At 39.5% G+C, this 20,106-nt stretch overlaps 2 protein-coding genes across 2 annotated transcripts; both read left to right on the plus strand.

Moving 5' to 3' along the window:
- The first annotated feature begins 87 nt into the window (after positions 1-87).
- nmrk2 (nicotinamide riboside kinase 2) lies at positions 88-2,642 on the plus strand. Its single transcript, XM_005729127.1, has 8 exons — positions 88-280; positions 371-461; positions 1,187-1,235; positions 1,473-1,650; positions 1,743-1,814; positions 1,922-2,028; positions 2,179-2,264; positions 2,367-2,642. Exons 1-7 carry the CDS (start codon positions 255-257, stop codon positions 2,262-2,264), a joined length of 609 nt encoding a protein of 202 aa, XP_005729184.1. The 5' UTR covers positions 88-254; the 3' UTR covers positions 2,367-2,642.
- Positions 2,643-5,954: 3,312 nt separating this feature from the next.
- Positions 5,955-18,780, plus strand: loxl5b (lysyl oxidase-like 5b; the record flags this gene model as incomplete). The annotated part of the gene is made up of 8 exons (XM_005729174.1): positions 5,955-5,979; positions 10,143-10,979; positions 11,858-11,966; positions 12,413-12,550; positions 12,751-12,907; positions 15,615-15,710; positions 15,818-15,933; positions 16,771-18,780. Coding segments are annotated over 8 exons (1,485 nt in total), but the record flags the coding sequence as incomplete, so codon positions are not given.
- Between the last annotated feature and the right edge of the window lie 1,326 nt (positions 18,781-20,106).

The following is a 20,106-nucleotide window of genomic DNA, read 5'->3' on the forward strand; positions in this document are numbered from 1 at the left end:
AGTGGCACCTTATTGGCTACGAGACAAAGCACGCTGATTGGTTTGGGAGGCTGTGACACTGAAGCCAAATCCTTTAAATGCACGGCAAAGACTTTGTCTATCAATGAAGTAGTAAAAGGAGGGGACATTTGTGGAGGAGGAGAAGGGAAAGGTTTTCAGTAGAAGCCTTTGAGAGAGTGTTTGCTTTGGCTGGGTTCCCTGCTTTTATTTACTGAATTCCAGAGGTGACCAATACAGAAAAGAAATAAGAAAAAATGAAGTTCATCATTGGCATAGGAGGGTAAGTCTTTTATATATATATATGTATTCATGTATAGATGTTTATTTATGGAAATTGAGAGAAAATAAAACTAAGTGGCACCCATTTCAGAGTGACCAACGGTGGGAAGACCACTCTGACAAATAGACTACTAAAGACATTACCCAACTGTTGTGTGGTGCATCAGGATGACTTTTTCAAGGTAAGATGCATGAAAGTATTTTATTTTTTTCTCATTTGAAGTAAACTTGAAAGCTAAAGTAATAATTTAATGTCATTAAAGTTGAGTTAGTGCAAGGCATTTTTATTTTTCATATGTCATTTGCTGCTTTATAATTTGTCCTTGAAGACATTTTGTGCTCAGAAATAAACCCTCAGTCTGACCTGCAGATGTCCTGTCATGGCAGTAGTCTAGTAATGCATTTGGCTGATTGTCTCCTGGACAGCTAATGAAAGGGCTGAGCGTCCCCACTTAAAGTCAGACTTAAACCTCACTTCGAGTAAAAGAAGCCAGAAGGTCTTACATCTACCACACCCATCTTTACATGATCCACTCACAGTCAGTAAAGGATGACTGACGTCGAAAGCCTTTTTCTTAAACTTTCCCCTTAAATGTTTTTAAGCCTTTTGAAGACAAATCAGAATCTCTATTTCGCAGACTCATGATATTCCATCTCAAAGCATGTTTCACTATCAAGATGAGGCGACAACAAGCATTAGTACCTTTTAGAATAGTTTTAAGATTTGATGAAAAAATTGTCAGATTTTCTAAGCCTAACGTTGGGAAGCGAATTCAGCCACATCGAAAGCCGTCACCGTGTGTTCACTTTTGGTGGAGACGAGTCCTTGACTTGTCCTGTCCAGGTGTGATCAGTTCCGACTGGTTACTAGGTTGCAGCAATGTTTTATTGGTGACTGTTATTTCAGAAACCCGATCAAATAGAAGTCGGGGAGGACGGCTTTAGACAGTGGGATGGTAAGAATGGATTTCGCGTAAGAAAACCATGCAGTAATGTACTCTTTCTTTCCTGCACATTTCTGTAGTTTGGTAACCAATCAATCCTAAACTTTGTGATGTTCAATCAAATATTCTGTGGATGCTAGAAACATTCACTAACCATGACTAATGTGTGTTAAAGCACATTGGTGAGGAGTGTTGGTTTCGTGTGTGGTAAAACGTGCTCTTCTCTTTTCTCTACTTGTTCTGTATCAGTGATCACCGCTCTGGACATGGAGGCTATGATCAACACTGTCAAAGGCTGGCAGGAGAACCCCGTCAAGTTTGCCCGCTCACACGGCGTGAGCCTGTCACCTGAAGCCGAAGAAGCCGGCTCTGAGGAGAAGGGGATCCACATTCTCATCGTGGAGGGGTTCCTCATCTACAACTACAAGTGGGCTTCCCAGGACCTTACTCATTTTTTCTAAACTGTGACCTTCTGACCTCTAAAGCTTTTGAGTAATCTGACCTCTGCTTTCTCCGCAGGCCTCTTATTGATGTCTATGACAAATGTTTCTACATTTCCATTCCTTATGAGGAGTGCAAAAGGAGGAGAAGGTAACAAGCTCCTGTAGTGACTTTACCAGAATCCCCTTAAGAGCTGGACACCACAGCACAGCCTTTAATAACACAACAACCCCACACTGATCTCTTTTTCTCTGCAGTACAAGGACATACACGGTCCCTGACCCAGCCGGCCTGTTCGATGGCCACGTCTGGCCCATGTACTTGAAACACAGGAAAGAGATGGAGGACAACTGCGACAGAATAGGTTTGTAAAGCAAGTGCTTTTCCTCTTGAAATATAAATGAGACTCTGCATCCCCGCATTCATCCATAAGCCTGTCCACAGATCTAAAAAACCTATTTAACCACCAACCAGTGAGCAGAAATGCTCTCATACTCCTTTCATTTCTGTGCAGAGTACCTTGATGGGATGACGTCAAAGGAAGAGATTTACAACAAAGTGTATGAAACCATTAACAACTCCCTTCTAAACAGCTTATAGGTAAATAAAAAAAAATCAAATCTTGGACATTTTCACTGACAGATCAGTAAAATCATTTGATTCAGTGTGGCTAACTTCGCATTTCTCTCTCTCTCCTTACAGCAGAACGGGTCTAACAGCGGATTTGTGTATAAACTTGTAAATATAGAAATCTGAGTAAATGTATAACATCCGTTCAGTAGCTCTAAGCCTGATTTGTAAATAGATAATCATGTAAGATATGAAGAACTAATGGCAGAAGTGCTGCGTTTTGTATAATCCTCTGTAACTGTTGTTTTTCTAACAAAGATAAGCCACCTCTGGACCGCCCAGTGTTTAAACACCAGTAACTTTGGTCTTGCTGTATTTAAAAAAAAATAAAAACAAAGTCTCACTGTTTGGAAGGATTTTTGTCTCCTGATTTAAAACCCCACTGAAACCACTTCATGTTTCCTGTTTTTCTTCCTTCTGTATCTCATGAAACAAACACACATCCGCGTAGTTCCTCTTTTGAGGCACAAACCTAACATCTGGCTGCACTTGAATGAGCCTTCTTATCATATAGATAAGATTTAGTGCTCCACAATAGTAGGAGTGGCTGATTCCCCTTTGAAAGACAGGAATTGAAATGTTTCAGGGAAAAGTTATTTATTAGACCTGCCTCCTTTTTATCTCAAAACTTCTGATAAAGCAATATATTAAATGTACTTGGAGCATTCATGCATTTAAGAACATGGTGAACAAACATATATAATATGATAAACTCAGTCATACTCATTAAAGGTCTTTTACTTTTAATCATCTATTTGTGTAACTAAGCTGAATGATTTGTCCCACACACGTTGCTCATTTTTCATAGTGTGTATAATTTTGGTGATTAATGTAGAAAATAATAATTAACACAGAGAAGTCCTTCAGACATTCTCAGGTTTATTCAGAGTCATTCTGATCCTCATTCAGAGAAACCTGCACACCATCTTCTTCTACTGCTTATAACAAGAAATCCTTTACGTAGTCTTGGAGAGAAGAAGCGGCAGCTTCAACCAGTGAGCACTTAACAAGACACAGTGTCTCCCTCTAAGGCTCTTGTGAAATTAACAGCGTGATATTTCTGTAAGCTCTGATGGGGAAATGATTTTCTCGCTTACATCTACTCTTAGAGGTCACAGCCCACCAGGAGGTCGTGCTAAAGCTTTAGCACTGAGAGGTAGGCTGGTTGAAAACTTCAATATGCTTCCCAGAGGTGTTCAACACCCCATCCAGCAACATTACACGACCTCTCTATCACCTATTCTGTAACACTCCTACAGAAATAAAGGAGCAAATCTTTCATTTTTGGCATCAGCTTCAACAAGCAGCAGTGTGAACCATGTCTGCACTTCTTCAAAGTCCTTTAGAGTCACCCACATAGCACAATCCCCGGCCTCAGCCGACAGAAACAAGGGGAGACACTGAGCAATGCATTTTCACTTTTATTGATATTTTAATATCAAGCACCAAAATGAATTATATGGTTACAATAAGGGGTTCTAATTACTCCAGCTGATGACACAGAATCATTTTTAAACCATTAAATGGACAATTTCTGCTGTAAGGGGCCAGTGACAACAATAGCAATACTCAGTTCAATAGCTCAGTGTTGGATAAAGGTTTTGGTCAAAAAGTTTACTCATACTGTACATTACTGTGAGAAAAGTCCAGCCAGCTCTGTCCCTGGACTTGGCAGATCCACAGAGGGTGTGTCGGGGAGAGTTCAGGGTCTTGTGATTCGTTTCTTGGAGTCTTCACATGCCAGCGTTGGCCTGCAGCAGGGGGTAGCTGCTCTGTTAGTTTATATTTAGGCTAAGTGCCTGAGGTGTCAGGGGAATAGATTTAGCATGCCTACAGAAATCACTTATTGCCACACACCCACTCGAGGCTCCGCAGCCCGGTCTGACTCAGGGGCTATCTGCCTTCATGCAACCGCCCAGTAAGGTGAGAACCTCGATACGTGGCATGTGCTCCCACGTCACCCCAACGCCATGGAAACCCCCAAATAAAGAGCCGGGGTGTCCATATTAGGGTGGAGAGGCAGTGACACAGGAGATGACTGGCTGTCACAAGCTCAGCAGAGCCTCTGTATGAGAGAACGAGGACCCCTGAGGTATGTGAACAGTTGTGGTTTCACCAGTGAATGAATGACAGGAAAATTTCTGGTGGCTCACTGAGACAAACATGTATGAACAACTGAATCAGTTCTGGTCTATCATATGACTTACACGTGTAACAATAAGCGGGGATTAAAACATTTCAAATATTTTCAAATAACTTTTAAGCTCCTTTAAATTAATAAACCCACCTCCATACTTACTTACGGATCCCACAAGGTTGAACTGTAGGTGATAAACAAACAAATTTTTGTGAGTTACTATAAAATATTAAATGTTTAATTGGAGATCTTCAACTGATTTGTCATTTTTGTAATAGCCGATAACATAAAGAACTGCAGACACAGCAAGTATTAAAGGGTAATGTTAAATATCTCTATGAAAAGGTGATGAATTAATAAAGATTTAGGCTTTTGTGCTGAAAGTGCATGTTAGCTTAATCTGCATGACTTCTTCTGCCAGTCAAACACATGACTGACCATAATAGAGTCATATGCGTATTTTGGTCTTAGGCCAAAATACACACATGACTGTATTCTGGTCCTGTCCTCCAGCAGTATGTGTGTTATTGACAGCAACTATTAGAAACTCGACCCACCTGATACCAACAAATGATCCTGGCAGCAGAAGATAATTAACTCAAGTGAGGAGGAAAAACAGTTGTGTAAAAGAAAGCTTCGCAGGACTTTATGCAGTTGTGTGAAAAACGAACCATACCCTGTTATTCAGTCACTCGTAGAACCAACTTTAACAACAATAACTTGAAGTAAAACTTCATTAACTTGACGTAGTGACTTTCTGTTTATCTGAATTTTGGTTCACTGTTCTTTGCTTCAGTTCATTGAGGTTTGCAGGTATTTGTTTATGCACAGGTCCCATCACAGCATGTCAGTCAGGTTGAGGTCTGGATTTTAACCAGGCCATTGTAACCCCTTATTTCCTCTCTTTTTCATCCATCCTGTTGTAGATTTTATGCTGTGCTTGGGAGTTTCAGTCAGTCTTTAGCTGTGAGACAGACACCTGCACATTGACTCTAGAATACTTTGGTATACAGAACACTTCATGGTCGACTCATTTACTGCAAGATGCCCCAGTCATGTGACTGCAATACAAGCTGAAATCATCAACCCCTGCTCTGCTTGGTTTTTGCCAAACATGGTGCTTTGCATTTTGCCCAAGCATCTCCGATGTTGTCTCATCTGCCCAAAGGACATCGTCCCAGAATTCTTGTGGTTTGTTCAGATGCAACTTTGAAATCTAAACTGTTGTGCCATATTCATTTTAGAGAGAAGACGCTTTCAACTAGAAAATCCTCCAAACAAACAACAGCTGTTCACTCTTTTTCTAATTTTTCCATTGTGAACTTTAACATTTGACATGCTAACTGAAGCCTGTAGAGTCTGAGTTCTTGCTCTTTGGGGTTTTTTGGCTTGTAATGAATTTGTTGGGATGTCCACTCCTGAGAAAAGATGTCCACTGCCAAACCTCTGCTTTCATAGAGGTGCTCAGAGTTCCTGAGGAATATTAATCGAGTGCATTTGATTAGCAGCACCTGGCTGCTAATTACCCTCTTAATTCCTATGGAAGAAGTAAGTACACTTAGTTGTTGTTTTTTTTGACACGACTGCACTGAATCCCGTGAAAACAATCTTTTTTCACATGATTGTACACTCCATGAATTAATGACTGACAGTTGCTATTAGAAACTGCACAATTAGTGCAAATTGACCCTCCCAGCAGAGGAGCACTCCACCTACTCAGGAGCAGACACATTGTTTAGTTAACATAAACAGGCTAAAATTCAATAGTTTAGTCTTTAATACTTTACATGTACCACACAAGAGTGATTTAATGTAGTTTTGGATTTTCATTGACTTGCTCATTGTTAATTATTTGAAACAATACACCACATGGCTGATCGTTTATTTTTACAAGTAAACACAAGATTCATTTATTAATATGTTTTTTAAAAATGTGATTTGATCATCAAACATAAAAATGTATAACAGCGCTCAACCTTTAAGTACTTTGGTATACTACAGTGAGGTTTTGGAAACTTTTCTTAAACTTACAGAAGTTTCAGCACCAAGTTAAAAAACATGCTCATCATATAGATTAGCCCATAATAAATCAATATATATTATATATGTATTAGATATAAGGCATGTATATTATTTATTGGCTGTAATGTTGCAGCTTGTTTTTGCTGCTTTTATAGAGTTTTGTTTAATTTATTACAACACATCACACTGAATATTTTAACAAATGATCCAAATGTGGAAAATTATTCACATCTTAAGTTTTAAATGAAACAAAGTTGAGTGAAACTGTAAAAATGGAACCACTCAGTAAAGTAAAAGGACTCTGACAAGCTTAACCTTGAAAACACAAAGTTTTTGGCCCGGGGTCACATTAAGGCAGTTTTTAATAGGTTACATATCAAAAGTTCACCAGACAAATCGCCACGTGTGAATGAATGAATGAAAACGTGACGATGGACGCAGCAGCATGTGTCTCACTGATGAAATGTGAGGAGCGCTGACGGGCTGATTTGTGCCAAGGGTTAATCAAAGATAAGCAAGAAGCGTTTCACAAGAAAGCTGACGCTCTGCCGCTCCGACAGCCTATAATTAATCTTCCACTAGACATTGAAGCATTTTATTTCAGGTTACACTAAAAAAAGGAACTTGTTTTATTTAAAGCTTTTTGCTTTAACAGGCATTAAACATCCACATGAGCGCAGAACCCAAAACAGTTTACTAACAAATGTCATTTTTCAAGCATTTTTTTTTTTCAGTATCTCACCTGTATTGTCTCCCCATGATCTGTGGTAAACCCTCTGGATCTATCATTATACTCCTCAGAGTGGCAGTGTGAGGCCTCAGGGGAAAGCAACAGGTATATTCCATGTAGGGGAAGTTTCTTGTGGTAAAACCATTTTAAGACCATCATCTTCCTTAACAAGAAGCAAAGCTGTGAGCAGCCCTGGATACCTAGATTCACGGGATAAGATATATTCAGTGTAAAAGAATTAGTCACCCGGGGAAGGATCTGCTGCTGCTGCTGTAGGTGTACCATGAAAACAACCAGAAACTGTTTCTTTTTATTTCCAAGCACTCCCAATTCACAGTCACAGATTAGTTTTTGTGGCAGCATTTGTCGTGATTTGTTTACTTTCAGTTCAGACACACAAGAAAGACTTAATTCAACATGAATACTTACTGGCTACATTTTGTGGGTTACTTGTCCTGCTCGGGAAGTCTTGTGCCAAACCAGTGCCGAGGATCTGCGTCTCTTATAAATCTAGATGCAGGGGCGGTGCCAGACTTTGGAAGAGAGAAGGTTTCTCCAGCTAAGAATAGAAAAGCATGAAGGCTCACCATCTCGATGCCCTTTTTGGCAGAGGAAAGATACTGCGACACTTCAGCAGCACTTCTCCATATGTCAGTGTCTTTTAACCTGTTCGTGACCCATATCTAACTCATACCTTACCTGAAAAAAAGATCCTGCTGATGTTAATCAAACTCTCAGCTAATTTTCAGGTTTAAAACTTAAGACACGCAGTAAAAGAAAGTATCAAAGTATATTTGTTTGTCACAATGAAGTATTATCTGTATTTATGTCCCTGTTCTTTTTTTTTAAAAATGCTTTTTCTTTAATGTGTGAAAGTACTGTGCTCTCCCTTTTTCTGTCACAATATTACAAAAAACAATAAAGTTCTAATATAGGGTAGACAGAAAGGAACTTCTTGTGAGCCAAAAACTTCACACCTTCTGTTTGCATGGGACAGCCAATCAGAAAACGTCTGGCTTAAAGGGAACTAACACAGCAGCACAAACGTCCATTATAAGATTTGTATGTCTGTTGCTTTTGTTGTGCTTTTTCTTGTTTTTGGTTCTCTAATTTCTTCCCACTTTCTGTGTTGCTGAGTGGTTTTTCTTACTGTAGTTTAAAAAATAGGGAGTATGAAACGGGACTTATATAATCATTTTAATATATTGGACTTGTCTGGAACAAGACAGTGTTTTGTTATTGTGCATAGTCACTGCGTCTTGTAATTGCTGGTGTTTAAGACAGCTGTTGAGCTCCTAATAGCAGACTGATGTTTTTCTTTCAGTACTTACTACAGATCCTCTCACAAGGTTCAAAACTGTTATAGCAGTTCATACAATGTGATTGGGACATACTAGCTCATCGTAACAATCTTAACATTGTGCCTTTAGCTTTGACCTGCTTACCTTCAGGCTCTGCTGTTGTGTAGCTGGCAGAGAGCATCGTGGGGCAGAAAGTCCAGAGCAGCAGTGGGAGACGCCAGCATTTCTGGCACACTTAATTAAAAAACAAGGTATAATAGTATACACCAAACGTGTGTTTAAGCTTGAACCCAAGCAGCTTGTGTGTCGAACACAGCTACTATCAGGTCCAACTGTAGCCTTGCAGACCCATCGAGCCAACTTCACACTGTTACACAACACTCCGCTCCATCTTAAACCTAACTTTAACCCCTTGCGATAAAATCTCCACCTCACTTTCAAATACCATGTGGTGCAGTTTCAGCTAAATATACATGATACTGTTCTGCTCCAGATAAGGGCAAATGAACTGTATTTTGTTTTTAAAGAGTGGGTTAAAAATTTGTAAAGACAGATCATAGTCTTATCTGTAATAAAACAGAAAAGATGCAAAATATATTTATATTATGTAGGATTTAAATCTGGAATCAGATTAAACATAATAGCTTGCTTGTATTATTTATTTGGTAATATATTGATTTTTTTTAAAAAAGGTATAGCTGAACAATGAAGGCACTGACCATTGTTAGGCTTTGAAAAGAAATCCCCAAAGAAACACCTTTGAGCATAACAAACAGAAGCGTGTTTAAAACCTGTGCAGCTAGCCTTAAAAAAGAGTTATAGTCATAAATGACAAAAGAAAAGATGGACATATTTTATGGGAACGGGCTCCCTCCGTGATAGCTGTTAGGGCACTGCAAACTGGGATGGTCTGATACAGATACAAAGTGCCACCTTGTGGTCAATAAGACTATTTACGCAATGTGAAGTTTTTCCAGATTGTTGCATGTCTTCATGTTTCATTTGAAACTGTCAACTGTTATCGTTGTTTTGTTGTTGTTGTTTTTTGTTCGTTTTTGTTTGTTTTTTTTTAGCTTGATAAACTGGTCGTGCGTGATTTTTTAACTCCATATAAAGATATCTTTAGCTTTTTCGCAACGTGTCAAATAACAAGGAGTGATATTGAAATAAAAAAGTTCTGCTCAACAAAAAATATTACTTAAACACAACAACTCATATCCTTTTGTGTTCTTTAGTGTTCCCTGAGCTTTACCAGCTCGAGGTGATGCATTTGGCTGAGTTAAGTTTACACCCTTGCGTGAAATTTACTCAGCAAACGTACTTGTCTAACCGCACGTAACCACAGCAAGGGATGGGTTAAATTCTTTAGAAGCTTGACTTAGTGAAAGTAACTGGACTGAATTCGACAAACGAGCCGGGAAAAAAGGATTCAGCCCTCCTCTCCTCTCCATCTCTCAGTCCTCCTGAGAAGTGCTATGTTGTTTTGTGTCAGAGCTGAAACTGGAAGCGCACTGCCGATTTTAATCCATTCTCCACGAAGCTTCAACGTCTGTGCCCGCAAACTTACGTGATGTTTGCTAACTTACACGTAGGCTTTAATTTATTAAGTTTAATTGCCATGGCTAAACGATCACTTTTATTTTTATATATTTTCCAAGGACTACTCCCCCTCAGCTTTGGGCAGCAGCGCACGGTTGGCCCCTGGCGGCACCGGATTCAATGGGAGAACAACGGGCAGGTTTACAGTTTAATGAGCACTGGGCTGGAGTACCAGGCTCCGTATCGGTCCACCAGCCAGTCGAGGGTTTACGTGAGCAGTCGGAGGGATGGTACTGGGAGCCAGATGTCTGGAGCGCGCAGAAGAATGACGCTTATGAGAACCGGACCAAATGACTCCAGACAGTTCAGGACTGATAACAGTGCACAGTCGGGACTTCTCACACCTGGACACGATGTTAGACCGTATGCGCCCGTGAATCGTCATGCGTCAGGGTTCAGACAGCGACTTGAACGCCCTACAGCAGCAGTTGTAAGACATCCAGGCGCACGCCATTTTAATGGTGAATTCATCAGAACCACGAACGCCTCTTCACCGGGGAGTTCAACAGATTTTTCTGGCGGTAATGGAGGTTCTGTCACTGTGGATAATACCGCACTACATACTAGAATAGGTGAATCCGGACCTGGTGCGCAAAACCAACAGTTACGCGCGGGGCCGGAGGTGACGCCTGTCTCCAGGCAACCTGCTCAGACTGATCGCTTCATCTCAGCACACCCGTCAGGTCTGGAAAATGAGTCTGAGGCACCGGCTGTATTTCCTGCACTAACTGAGGAAAACAGCAATGGAGAGGACATGGTCAATGACGACCCTCGAAACCCGCTTAAAAACCACAGGAATTCTGTTTTCTACAACATGTATCCGACCAGAGGGAGGTCAGCGGCCCGCACCCTCCGTCCGCCTGGCACAGGGTACGGCACAGGATATTTCCAAAACGGTAGGTCAAGTGTTCCATTTATATAATATTAGAGAAGTCAGATTATGTAGATCAGGGGTGTCAGACATAAGGCCTCTGTCTGGCCCACGGGACGGTGTAAAGGATAGTTCAGATTTTGAACTTTTAAGAGTAATTTATTAAGTTTTACAGTTTTTGCTATTGATCCATTAAAAATACATAAAAGTACATTTTCTGTGAATTAATGAAAACTTTATATTCTAAATTTATGATAACAAGACAGAGCCTTTACACCTTAATCATTTCGTTTCACTGATCAGGCCCACTTCACATGAACGTCCACGATGTAAAACGAGTTTGACATCCCTGATATTTGTTAGCTGTTCTTCAAATTTTATATTTCATATAGTTAGCCAAATGGATAGATTTGCAATGTAAATTATTAAAATTAAGAGTGGATTAAGAAACTGTGTCTGTGATCAATATTTTAAAATAATACAATTCCAGCAAGCAAAACCTGTTTTAGTGTTAATTTGGCCACTACTTTAAAACAGCTTTATATCCATTATTTGGCATGAATATTACTGGCTTTACATTCATGTAACGGTTCTATGGACACACAAAAACACTGTTATATTTAAAATCATCTGCTTGTTTGATTATTTAAGGACAATTTTCATAACTTTATGTCTCACCTTAAACAAAAAGCCAAGGAGCGAGAGAAAAAAAAAAGTCTTATTTGGCTTTTGGAGCTGTAAGGAATGTGAAACATGTTAAATTATGCCAACAAACACAAAGCAGCTTACATTTTCAGGGTGTCTATTTCTGTGGATTATTCTCAGCCTGAATAAGTTGGGAACATTAAGATGTCAGGAGGGAAAAAAAAAACTTGGACTGTCCATTTAATCTCCTCCCAACAGGACTGCCAGACCTTGTGCCAGACCCATATGCCATCCAAGCAGGTACCTATGTCCAGCGCATGCAGATGTACGCGCTTCGCTGTGCGGCTGAGGAGAACTGTCTGGCCAGGTAATCTGAGGTGCCAGAAGTGATTCACTTCTTCAGTATGAACAGAGCAGCATGTAGACACTGAGGCAGACACGCATACTTATGTCCTTTGTTTTGTTTTTTCTTAGTGGGGATCCGTTTTACGTACTTAAGAACAACCTTTAGTTGTTTTAGGGTTGCATTCAATTATGCCAGTGTAAGCTGTTAAGCATGCTGGGATAACTGTTTTGTTAAGCGAGTTACAAAAGCATTTGATCATATTACGTAGCAATGATTGTCCAACATGACTGTCCAACATCATGTCCTGCCAAGACATAAATGTTCTGGTTTGGTTTTCCCAAAAGCATTAAGCACAATGGAACAAACCCTTTGCGCTCTGTTACTTTTAAGAAAACTAGACCTGGGAGCTCAGCCAGTAGCACTTTTCCAATGCAGCTTACGCCTTTTTCTCCTGTGATTCATCCAAGATCGGCTTATGGACCCACTGTGCGAGACATCAACTTCAGAGTCCTCCTGCGGTTTCCACAGAAAGTGAAGAACCAAGGCACCGCTGACTTCCTCCCTTTCAAGCCCAGATATCAGTGGGACTGGCACAGCTGTCACCAGTGAGTTTGATGACTCCTAAATCCTTTTTCTTAAAAACAATTTTTTAAAAAGGGATTAGCCATTCAGATATGACAAACTAGGAAGAACACCAAACCCTCAAAATTCACTTAAGACAATAAAATTGCGGGTTTTTTAGACATTCCTGAGCCATAACAAAATATCCGCTATTGATTCTTTTCCATCTGTTTTGCACCCACAGACACTACCACAGCATGGACGCCTTCAGCAACTACGATCTGCTGGATGTTATCACAGGACGTAAAGTGGCAGAGGGACACAAGGCCAGTTTCTGTCTGGAGGACACGAACTGTGATCCTGGATTCAGGCGACGCTACGCCTGTACAGCTCATACGCAGGTAACACACCATCATCTGTTATGTGATATAACGCTGCACGGATTGATATCTGTTTTACACGAGAGCTGAGGAAAAAGATAAAGAAAGAAGACGCTCAGTTCAGTTAGGTTTAATTTTATTTAAAACATTAATCCACCTATTTGTTTTCTGAGTCGGAATGCTTGCGGATTTACAACAGTTCTCGCAAGATTTCATAGCCCAACTTCATTTGAGGGCAGTGTGGAGATAAAGTCTTTTTTAACAGGAAGAACCCTCCATAACTTTGTGGGATAGGTCAGCAGTAGACATGCAAAGTCTTAAGATCTTTGTGAAGTGAAGGTTTAAAGTTGAGATGAGATGCATCATTCCCGATCTGGTAAAAAGAGATTCGTGACGGAGATACTTTTACATGCACTTAAATTTAAATGTAAAGCTACTGCTATCGCTGACCTATGCACCTCAGGTGAAGCATGGAGGCTGAAGTCTAATTTGCTTCAGGCTATTTCCTGGGTGTTGTTCCCCCACTCTCTGCTCTCTGAACTACCCTGTAAAGTAAAGACTAAAACAGCAGTAGAGACTTGCTATATACCAACTATCACCACCTTTGTGCCAAACTCAAGCAGTATTTGACTAAATAAACACATTTTTTTGCATTGGACTCTCCAGGATTCTGGTATATTTGAGGTCTTCAAGTTCATGGTGAGATCAGCTCAATCAGACAAGCCGGGTGTAAAATGATTTATTACAGCAGCAGAAAAATATACTCTCCCTGCAAATCTGTTACATGTAAAAGCCTGAAAGTGATGAGTAATGCAGGAATTATGGCTTCACGTATCTGTGAAACATCCATCCAAAGCTCTAACTTCACACAATTCAGCCAGCACAGAGACTACACAGACACATTTATGCGAAGTCCTCCAGAAAACCAACGGCTTGCAGCCCAAAGATGATGTCGCTAACCGTAGAAAGCTGACTGGCTAAATAAACTGAAGGAGAAACAAGAAAAAAACCCATCATCGATAAATATAAATAAATAAAATAAAATAATAGATAAAAACTAGACTTTTGAAAAAAAAATAGCAGACTGAAATGATTTTGCGAACTTGGAAAACTAACTGCAATAAAATATGTAAATGTAGAGAAAACATCATTAGTTTTAGTATCTGTTACTTTGATTAATGCCTGAAGAGGCATTGATGGGCATTTACTGAAGCTCTGAATGTCTACAAGTATTTGTAAGTCAGTATTTGTATTGCATTGATTTTCCTAAATATTGCCTCTCTCCATGCAATGAAAATTAAAAAACAAAACTAGAACTATGACTGAAATTAATAAAAACTAAACTAAAACTAAAATTTTACTAACTAAAATGAAATATGAAAACTCACTCTGTAAAGAAACTGAAAAAAAAACCCATATCAAATCGAAATAAAAATAAAAAACAAATTAAAAAACTACAGTAACTCCGGTACAGACACATTCTTTGTATACTATGAGTGCATCAGGCCCAACAGCAAAAACATGTAAAGTAGCTCACCGGTTCCTCTACAGAGTTTTGACCCTGCCCCCTGACAATGTGGATCTGTAAAGCTGTGCACAGCACTTACACACTTCCGGGACACTACTGATACTTAGATATGCACAGGCAGATTTTAAGGAAGTGGAAGGAGCAGCAGTGCAGGACAGAGATTGCAAATTATGAAGCTTAAACAAACCACCAAATTGGGAGGGTGATGTGAGGAAAGTGAGACATGTCACGTGTGTCTGAAGCAATGCTGCTTGAGTTGACTGAACTGGCTCGCAGGCTTCTCGCCATTTATTTTACAAAGCTCCTTCACAGCCACAGACGACATTAAACAGCTGTGTTCACAGCCACTCACCATGATGAGTAAATATACTTGAGCTGTAAAATCAGTGGAGACCCACTTTAAATAGCAAATAAGAGCTAAACAAGAAAAGTAAGAATGAGTAGGACTTTTTAAAGTAGTTCAATAGGAAAACAACTGCAAGTGTTCATTTGCATTATTCTGAAGGCTCAGATACTTTTATGAAGAGCTTTAGGAGAAAATACGAGTCTTTATTGAGGTAAAAGTGAGTCTGATGTGCAGGTGATGAATCCATCAGACAAAAGCACGAGGAGTAGACTAAACCAGATACCAGGAAACAGAACTGGGTAGAAAACACAAGGCAGCACTCATTAAGAGCATGCTGGAAAGCAAAGTGCACACTAAGACAGTCTGGAAGGGAAAAAAGGGAAGACATACAGCTTAAATACACAGGGAAGACAGTTAGAGGCAGTGGGACGCATTAGGGCGGAGCACGCAATCAAACAGGAGAAACGGGAGGAGGTATTTGAAATGAGAGGCTGAGTAATAAAATAACACACACAGAAAAAAAGAAAAATATGTAACAATGGAAAAAAGTTCATAAGCTATTCAGCAGACTTCTGATCCTTCTGTTTAGTTTATCACATTAGAAATAAAGATGCTTTTGTGTTTTTTGTCTTTTGCAAATCCTCCAAATCCACTTCAGAGAAATGTTTTTCTAACTAGAACATTTATTCCAATAAAACTAAACATCCTGTTGCCACAGGAATATTTATCGTATCTTTTGTGTGAGCTCTGTGATTCTGACTCTATATAATGTTTAAGGTTAATGCTTTCTTATGACAGATATGCGTGCGCCTGTTCAAGTTATAAAACCTCACTGAGGTGACTGTGTTTTGTAGGGTCTGAGCCCAGGTTGCCATGACATCTACGCTGCCAACATCGACTGTCAGTGGATTGACATCACTGATGTGCCTCCAGGAAACTACATCTTGAAGGTGTGTCACATGTTCGTTCTCTGTATGTGTATTTCACAACACAGAAATAAATGTTTATAACCTCCTGCTACAGAATTTATTCATGATTTATGTATTTTTTTTGTCAGGTTACAGTCAATCCCAATTTCCACATCCTGGAGTCAGACTTCAACAACAACGTAGTGAGATGTGATATTACTTACACAGGCGTTTATGTTCAGACACGCAACTGTCGAATAACGAGGTATTATAAGAGGGTTTCTCTGAGCATGATCGTAGCATAGATTCAAGTGAAAAACAATGCTTTTTAGAGGGCTCAGTGCAGTCCTGTGAAAAACCAAGTCCACCCTGTTTTCATAAGAATTAGGAAGGTAAGTAGCAGCTAAAGTGCTGCTAATCGAATAGATTTGATTAACTGATCAACAGCAAGTGTGAGCAAGCAGAAGCTTTGTCAGTTTGTTAGTCTGTGTTAACCCAGTGCCACAATCTTCCTAGAAGTTGACATCTCAGCAAATTCAAGGTCAGACTGCAATTCTCAGAGAAACAGCAAAAAAACAGACGGCTGCATCTCCGACTCTACAGGCCACACAGCATTTAAAAGATTAAAGTTCACAACACCACTTTGAAAAAAGATTGAACATGGTTTATTTGGAAGGGCTAACAGGAGAAAGTCTCTTCTTTCTTAAACAAAGAAGAAGAAGAAGAAACCAAAAAGAAAAAAAGATGAAAGCACATCTTAGGTTTGTATCTTAGGTTTTCACAGGACTGCACTCGTACTGCAAACACTTTCCTTTTCATGTGACTGTAGGCTGTGTTTTTGTACTCTGGACATTTTAAACACCACATTCCCTTTATTGAACTGGAATGAATGATTCATTTGGTAAATATTTCAGATTTAGTCAACACGAGATGTCTCTTTATATATGTTATCCAAATTAGTTTAAATTAGTGGTTCCAAAAATCTGGGACATTTCCCAGAAATGTTTTAGTGAAAACTATCAGGTTGTTGCATCAAAGCTATATCAAATATATTTTATTCTAATTCCTAATGCTTAATGATTTTCTCTTTATCTGTTTTCAGGGGTTGAAATATTAATTTTTCTGGAAACATGCAGAAGTTTGGCAGTAAGACCCCGTCTGTACTGCACAGGCTCAACGACAACAGTGAAAAAAGGTTTATGCAGTTGGTAAAATGTTGTATTGTAATGGTGAGCTGCATTCCTGCTATGAAGTCTTGGGGTTGCATTTATTCAGAATAAATGCAAAATTAGTTTACACAAACTTTGTATATGGAACTAGTGATGTCATCAGAATTACTTGATTGTGTATTTCTAGAAATGTGCTACGATTGGTTACAAATTATGTTTTGGTTTGTTTTTCTTAACAAATACAAGTACTGTTCGTAGACACGTTTCTTCCTTTAAGTGCTACTTACTCGCTTGAAATGTGTGTATTGTTTGTCATTTGATGTCGTTGTTAATGTTTTTTTCAGATTTTTGTTACTATTATGTGCACATTATTAACATCTAGAGTTTTATTTAACCTTATAACATCCACTCTTTTGGGGAAACTCTTTTAGGGATAAGGTTTAATGTTGCTCATTGTCAGCTCCATAATTTGTTCTTCCTCTCTACTAGAGGAGTTTTGTGTGATTACCAGTTCAAAACAAGGTCCCCTGGATTTCAGCAGTGATTGACTGCCCTTCCTTAAACATCACGTTGGATCGGGTTGGTCTGCTCACACCCAGAGCCTGATATATTAGGCGCGACCATATTAGGGGAAAAAAGCTGACCACGCATTTAGAGCAGTCTGATGCCTGATCTTGTGGATCACAGGGAGTACAGTACTTCCACATACAGTGACATTATTATTTGAAACTTTGATCATATGAATATCAACCACTGTAAAACTGTACATCAGATATCATCAAATGCTCTACAAATCAGGCTTGAAAAACCATGGCAACCAAAACACTAAGGTTGACGCTTCAGAGCCAACAGGCAAAGTAGTGATGTTTTATAACGTCTGTCGTTGTCCTGTAGACAACTTAGGATGTTACTGTAGAACTCCATGTTGATAGTCTGGTCATGACGGGTGAATTCATGGAACACCCTCCAAACCCCCTCCAAAAACTCCTCGTCACACTCCTGACCTGAAGTGTCGCCATCGGGCTTGGAAACTTAGGACGCTTCAACTGAAAACTGCTGGGTCATAGCTGGAGGTCCAATTCTAATTACCAGCAAGTACCACCAAGGAAGTCGGTCTTCAATTTGAAATTAAATCAGGTATGTTTTTGTGTTTGTTTGTTTTGTTATTTTATGATAGTGTTCCTGGAGCTTTTTGACCATACCTTGTATATAAGAAAAAATAAGAAAAAGGTTAGCTCCTCTTATAATACAGGAGCTACATTAGTTATATTAGAAGGTCCGAACACATGTATGAAACCACATCTTAAAGGTTACTGATAGAATCTGAAACCTGCTTATTAGCCTGTGGCTCAGAGACATCCTAAACATAACCCTAAACAGATCACCATCCAATCTGGTGGATGCTAAGAGGTTTTTACATAAAAGATATTCTAGATCGTCGCTACTGTCAACAATTCTCATGGAAAAACATCTAAACCAAAACTGAGAAGAAGATCCACAACACATGGTGGAAGGTTTTACAAAGACAAAGAGAAGTTGTATTCTCCAATAGGTCACTACAAAACACCCCATGGGTCAAAGCAGCCCATTTTTAGTCCCAGGACTGAGCTCTTACTGGGTGACTATTGTGTAGTGTGATCCTGGCCTTCTATAGGATCACACTGCATATGTATAATATATGTGGCTTTAAAAAAAACATAATTTTCTAAAACTGCAGCACACTAAGTAAGCGAACACTACTCAAACAGCAGTATTTATGGCAGCCGGATAGTGAATGAAGACTCCAGTAAAAATAAACCACAGCATCCATGTTGATGATAAAAGAAGAAATAAGTCAGCCGGTTAAAGAGTGTGACTCAGAATATTTTTCAGTGGAGCTCTTGGGAGCAGATGAATAACATGCATCAGGTTTTGAATAAACACAGACAAGGCCTAGTAGAAATCCTTCATTTTAATCTTTTCAGGGGATCTGTTGACAACAGGAAACAAACAACCACATCCAGCTCATCCTTTAACTTGGACATATTAGAAAACTGCAAATACTCGTTTTATGTTAAATTGTCAAGGATGTATGTTATGAGTATGTTTCTACAAGTGTGTGTTAGTGTATAACTGAGTGAATGGAAATGTTCACATGATAAAACAGTGTTGAAAATATAGTCTGATGTGTTGATGCATTACATTACAAATCAAAGTTTCATGTTAGAAAATGCCAAAATATGTTTGGATTTTTTTCAAGATTGTCTGTTGATTTACTATATGAAAAGTAGTATAAATTATACTTTTGACAGTTTCAGATCTTACATCACAGTTGGACAACAGCTGTGATGTAAGATCTGAGATAACTCATAAGCACACTGCAGGATTAAAGCAGTTTCTATCCTCAGTGTGCGGCCTCAGAGACAAACAGGCCTGCAGGCAGACGCTGGCGGCATGTTTGCTGACAGACCTCTGTGAAGACACAAGATCTTCTGCATCCTTGCCATATCTACTAAAACACAGTCAGAGCATGATGAATGGAGGCCTTTTCCAATTCTCTTCTTCGATGCATATTTTAAAAAAGGGTTGTAAAATCCTTCTTGGCTCAGAATTCACCACATTTTGGTTTGACTCACATGCGCGGGGGCTTGTCCGGGATGAGGCGTTTTTAATAGCTCTGGGATATTTTGTCTGAGTGGGAGGATTGACACATCATGCCAGGGAGGATGTCCAGCGTGTTGCTGAACTTTTTTTTTTTTTCTAAAGGCAACCGTGTTTTTGCAGCAAGCAGTAGACGGTTTCAAACAGCAATGAGTGACGGAAGAAAAAAAAAGCAAACCTGCTCCAATCACGTTCGCTTTGAGTGGATGATGGTTTGTCTGATTCAAAGATGTTTTTACTTACTCGTGCAGGTTTTGTACATTATGAAGTGGTTTTGAGTGATGCACTGGAAAACAGGCCCCAGACAATGTATGCGCCGTTAAATGCACAGATGTTGGGTATTTGCAACGGAACAGAGCTCAGCCTCGGCTTAAAAAAGAAGCGAACCGGGGAGATTAGACACAATTGAAATGGTTTGGAAGTTGCCAAGGTGCTTCCCTGCCAGAATAGATTGTCTATGTTATTGAAACTGTCTGGAAAAAATCCCCCCTGCTCCTATTAAGTCGACTCCATTTCAGTCTGTCCAGGAATTTTGGAGACAATATTTACAGACTGTGACTATTTCAGCAGAGGATATCTGCAGCAGAGATTTAAAAGTCTCAGCATGCTCACAGACAAAAATAAATGAA

This window comes from Pundamilia nyererei, unplaced genomic scaffold, assembly GCF_000239375.1.
Source record: "Pundamilia nyererei isolate P.nyererei 1_Seehausen unplaced genomic scaffold, PunNye1.0 scaffold00031, whole genome shotgun sequence".
NCBI classification, from domain to species: Eukaryota; Metazoa; Chordata; class Actinopteri; order Cichliformes; family Cichlidae; genus Pundamilia; species Pundamilia nyererei.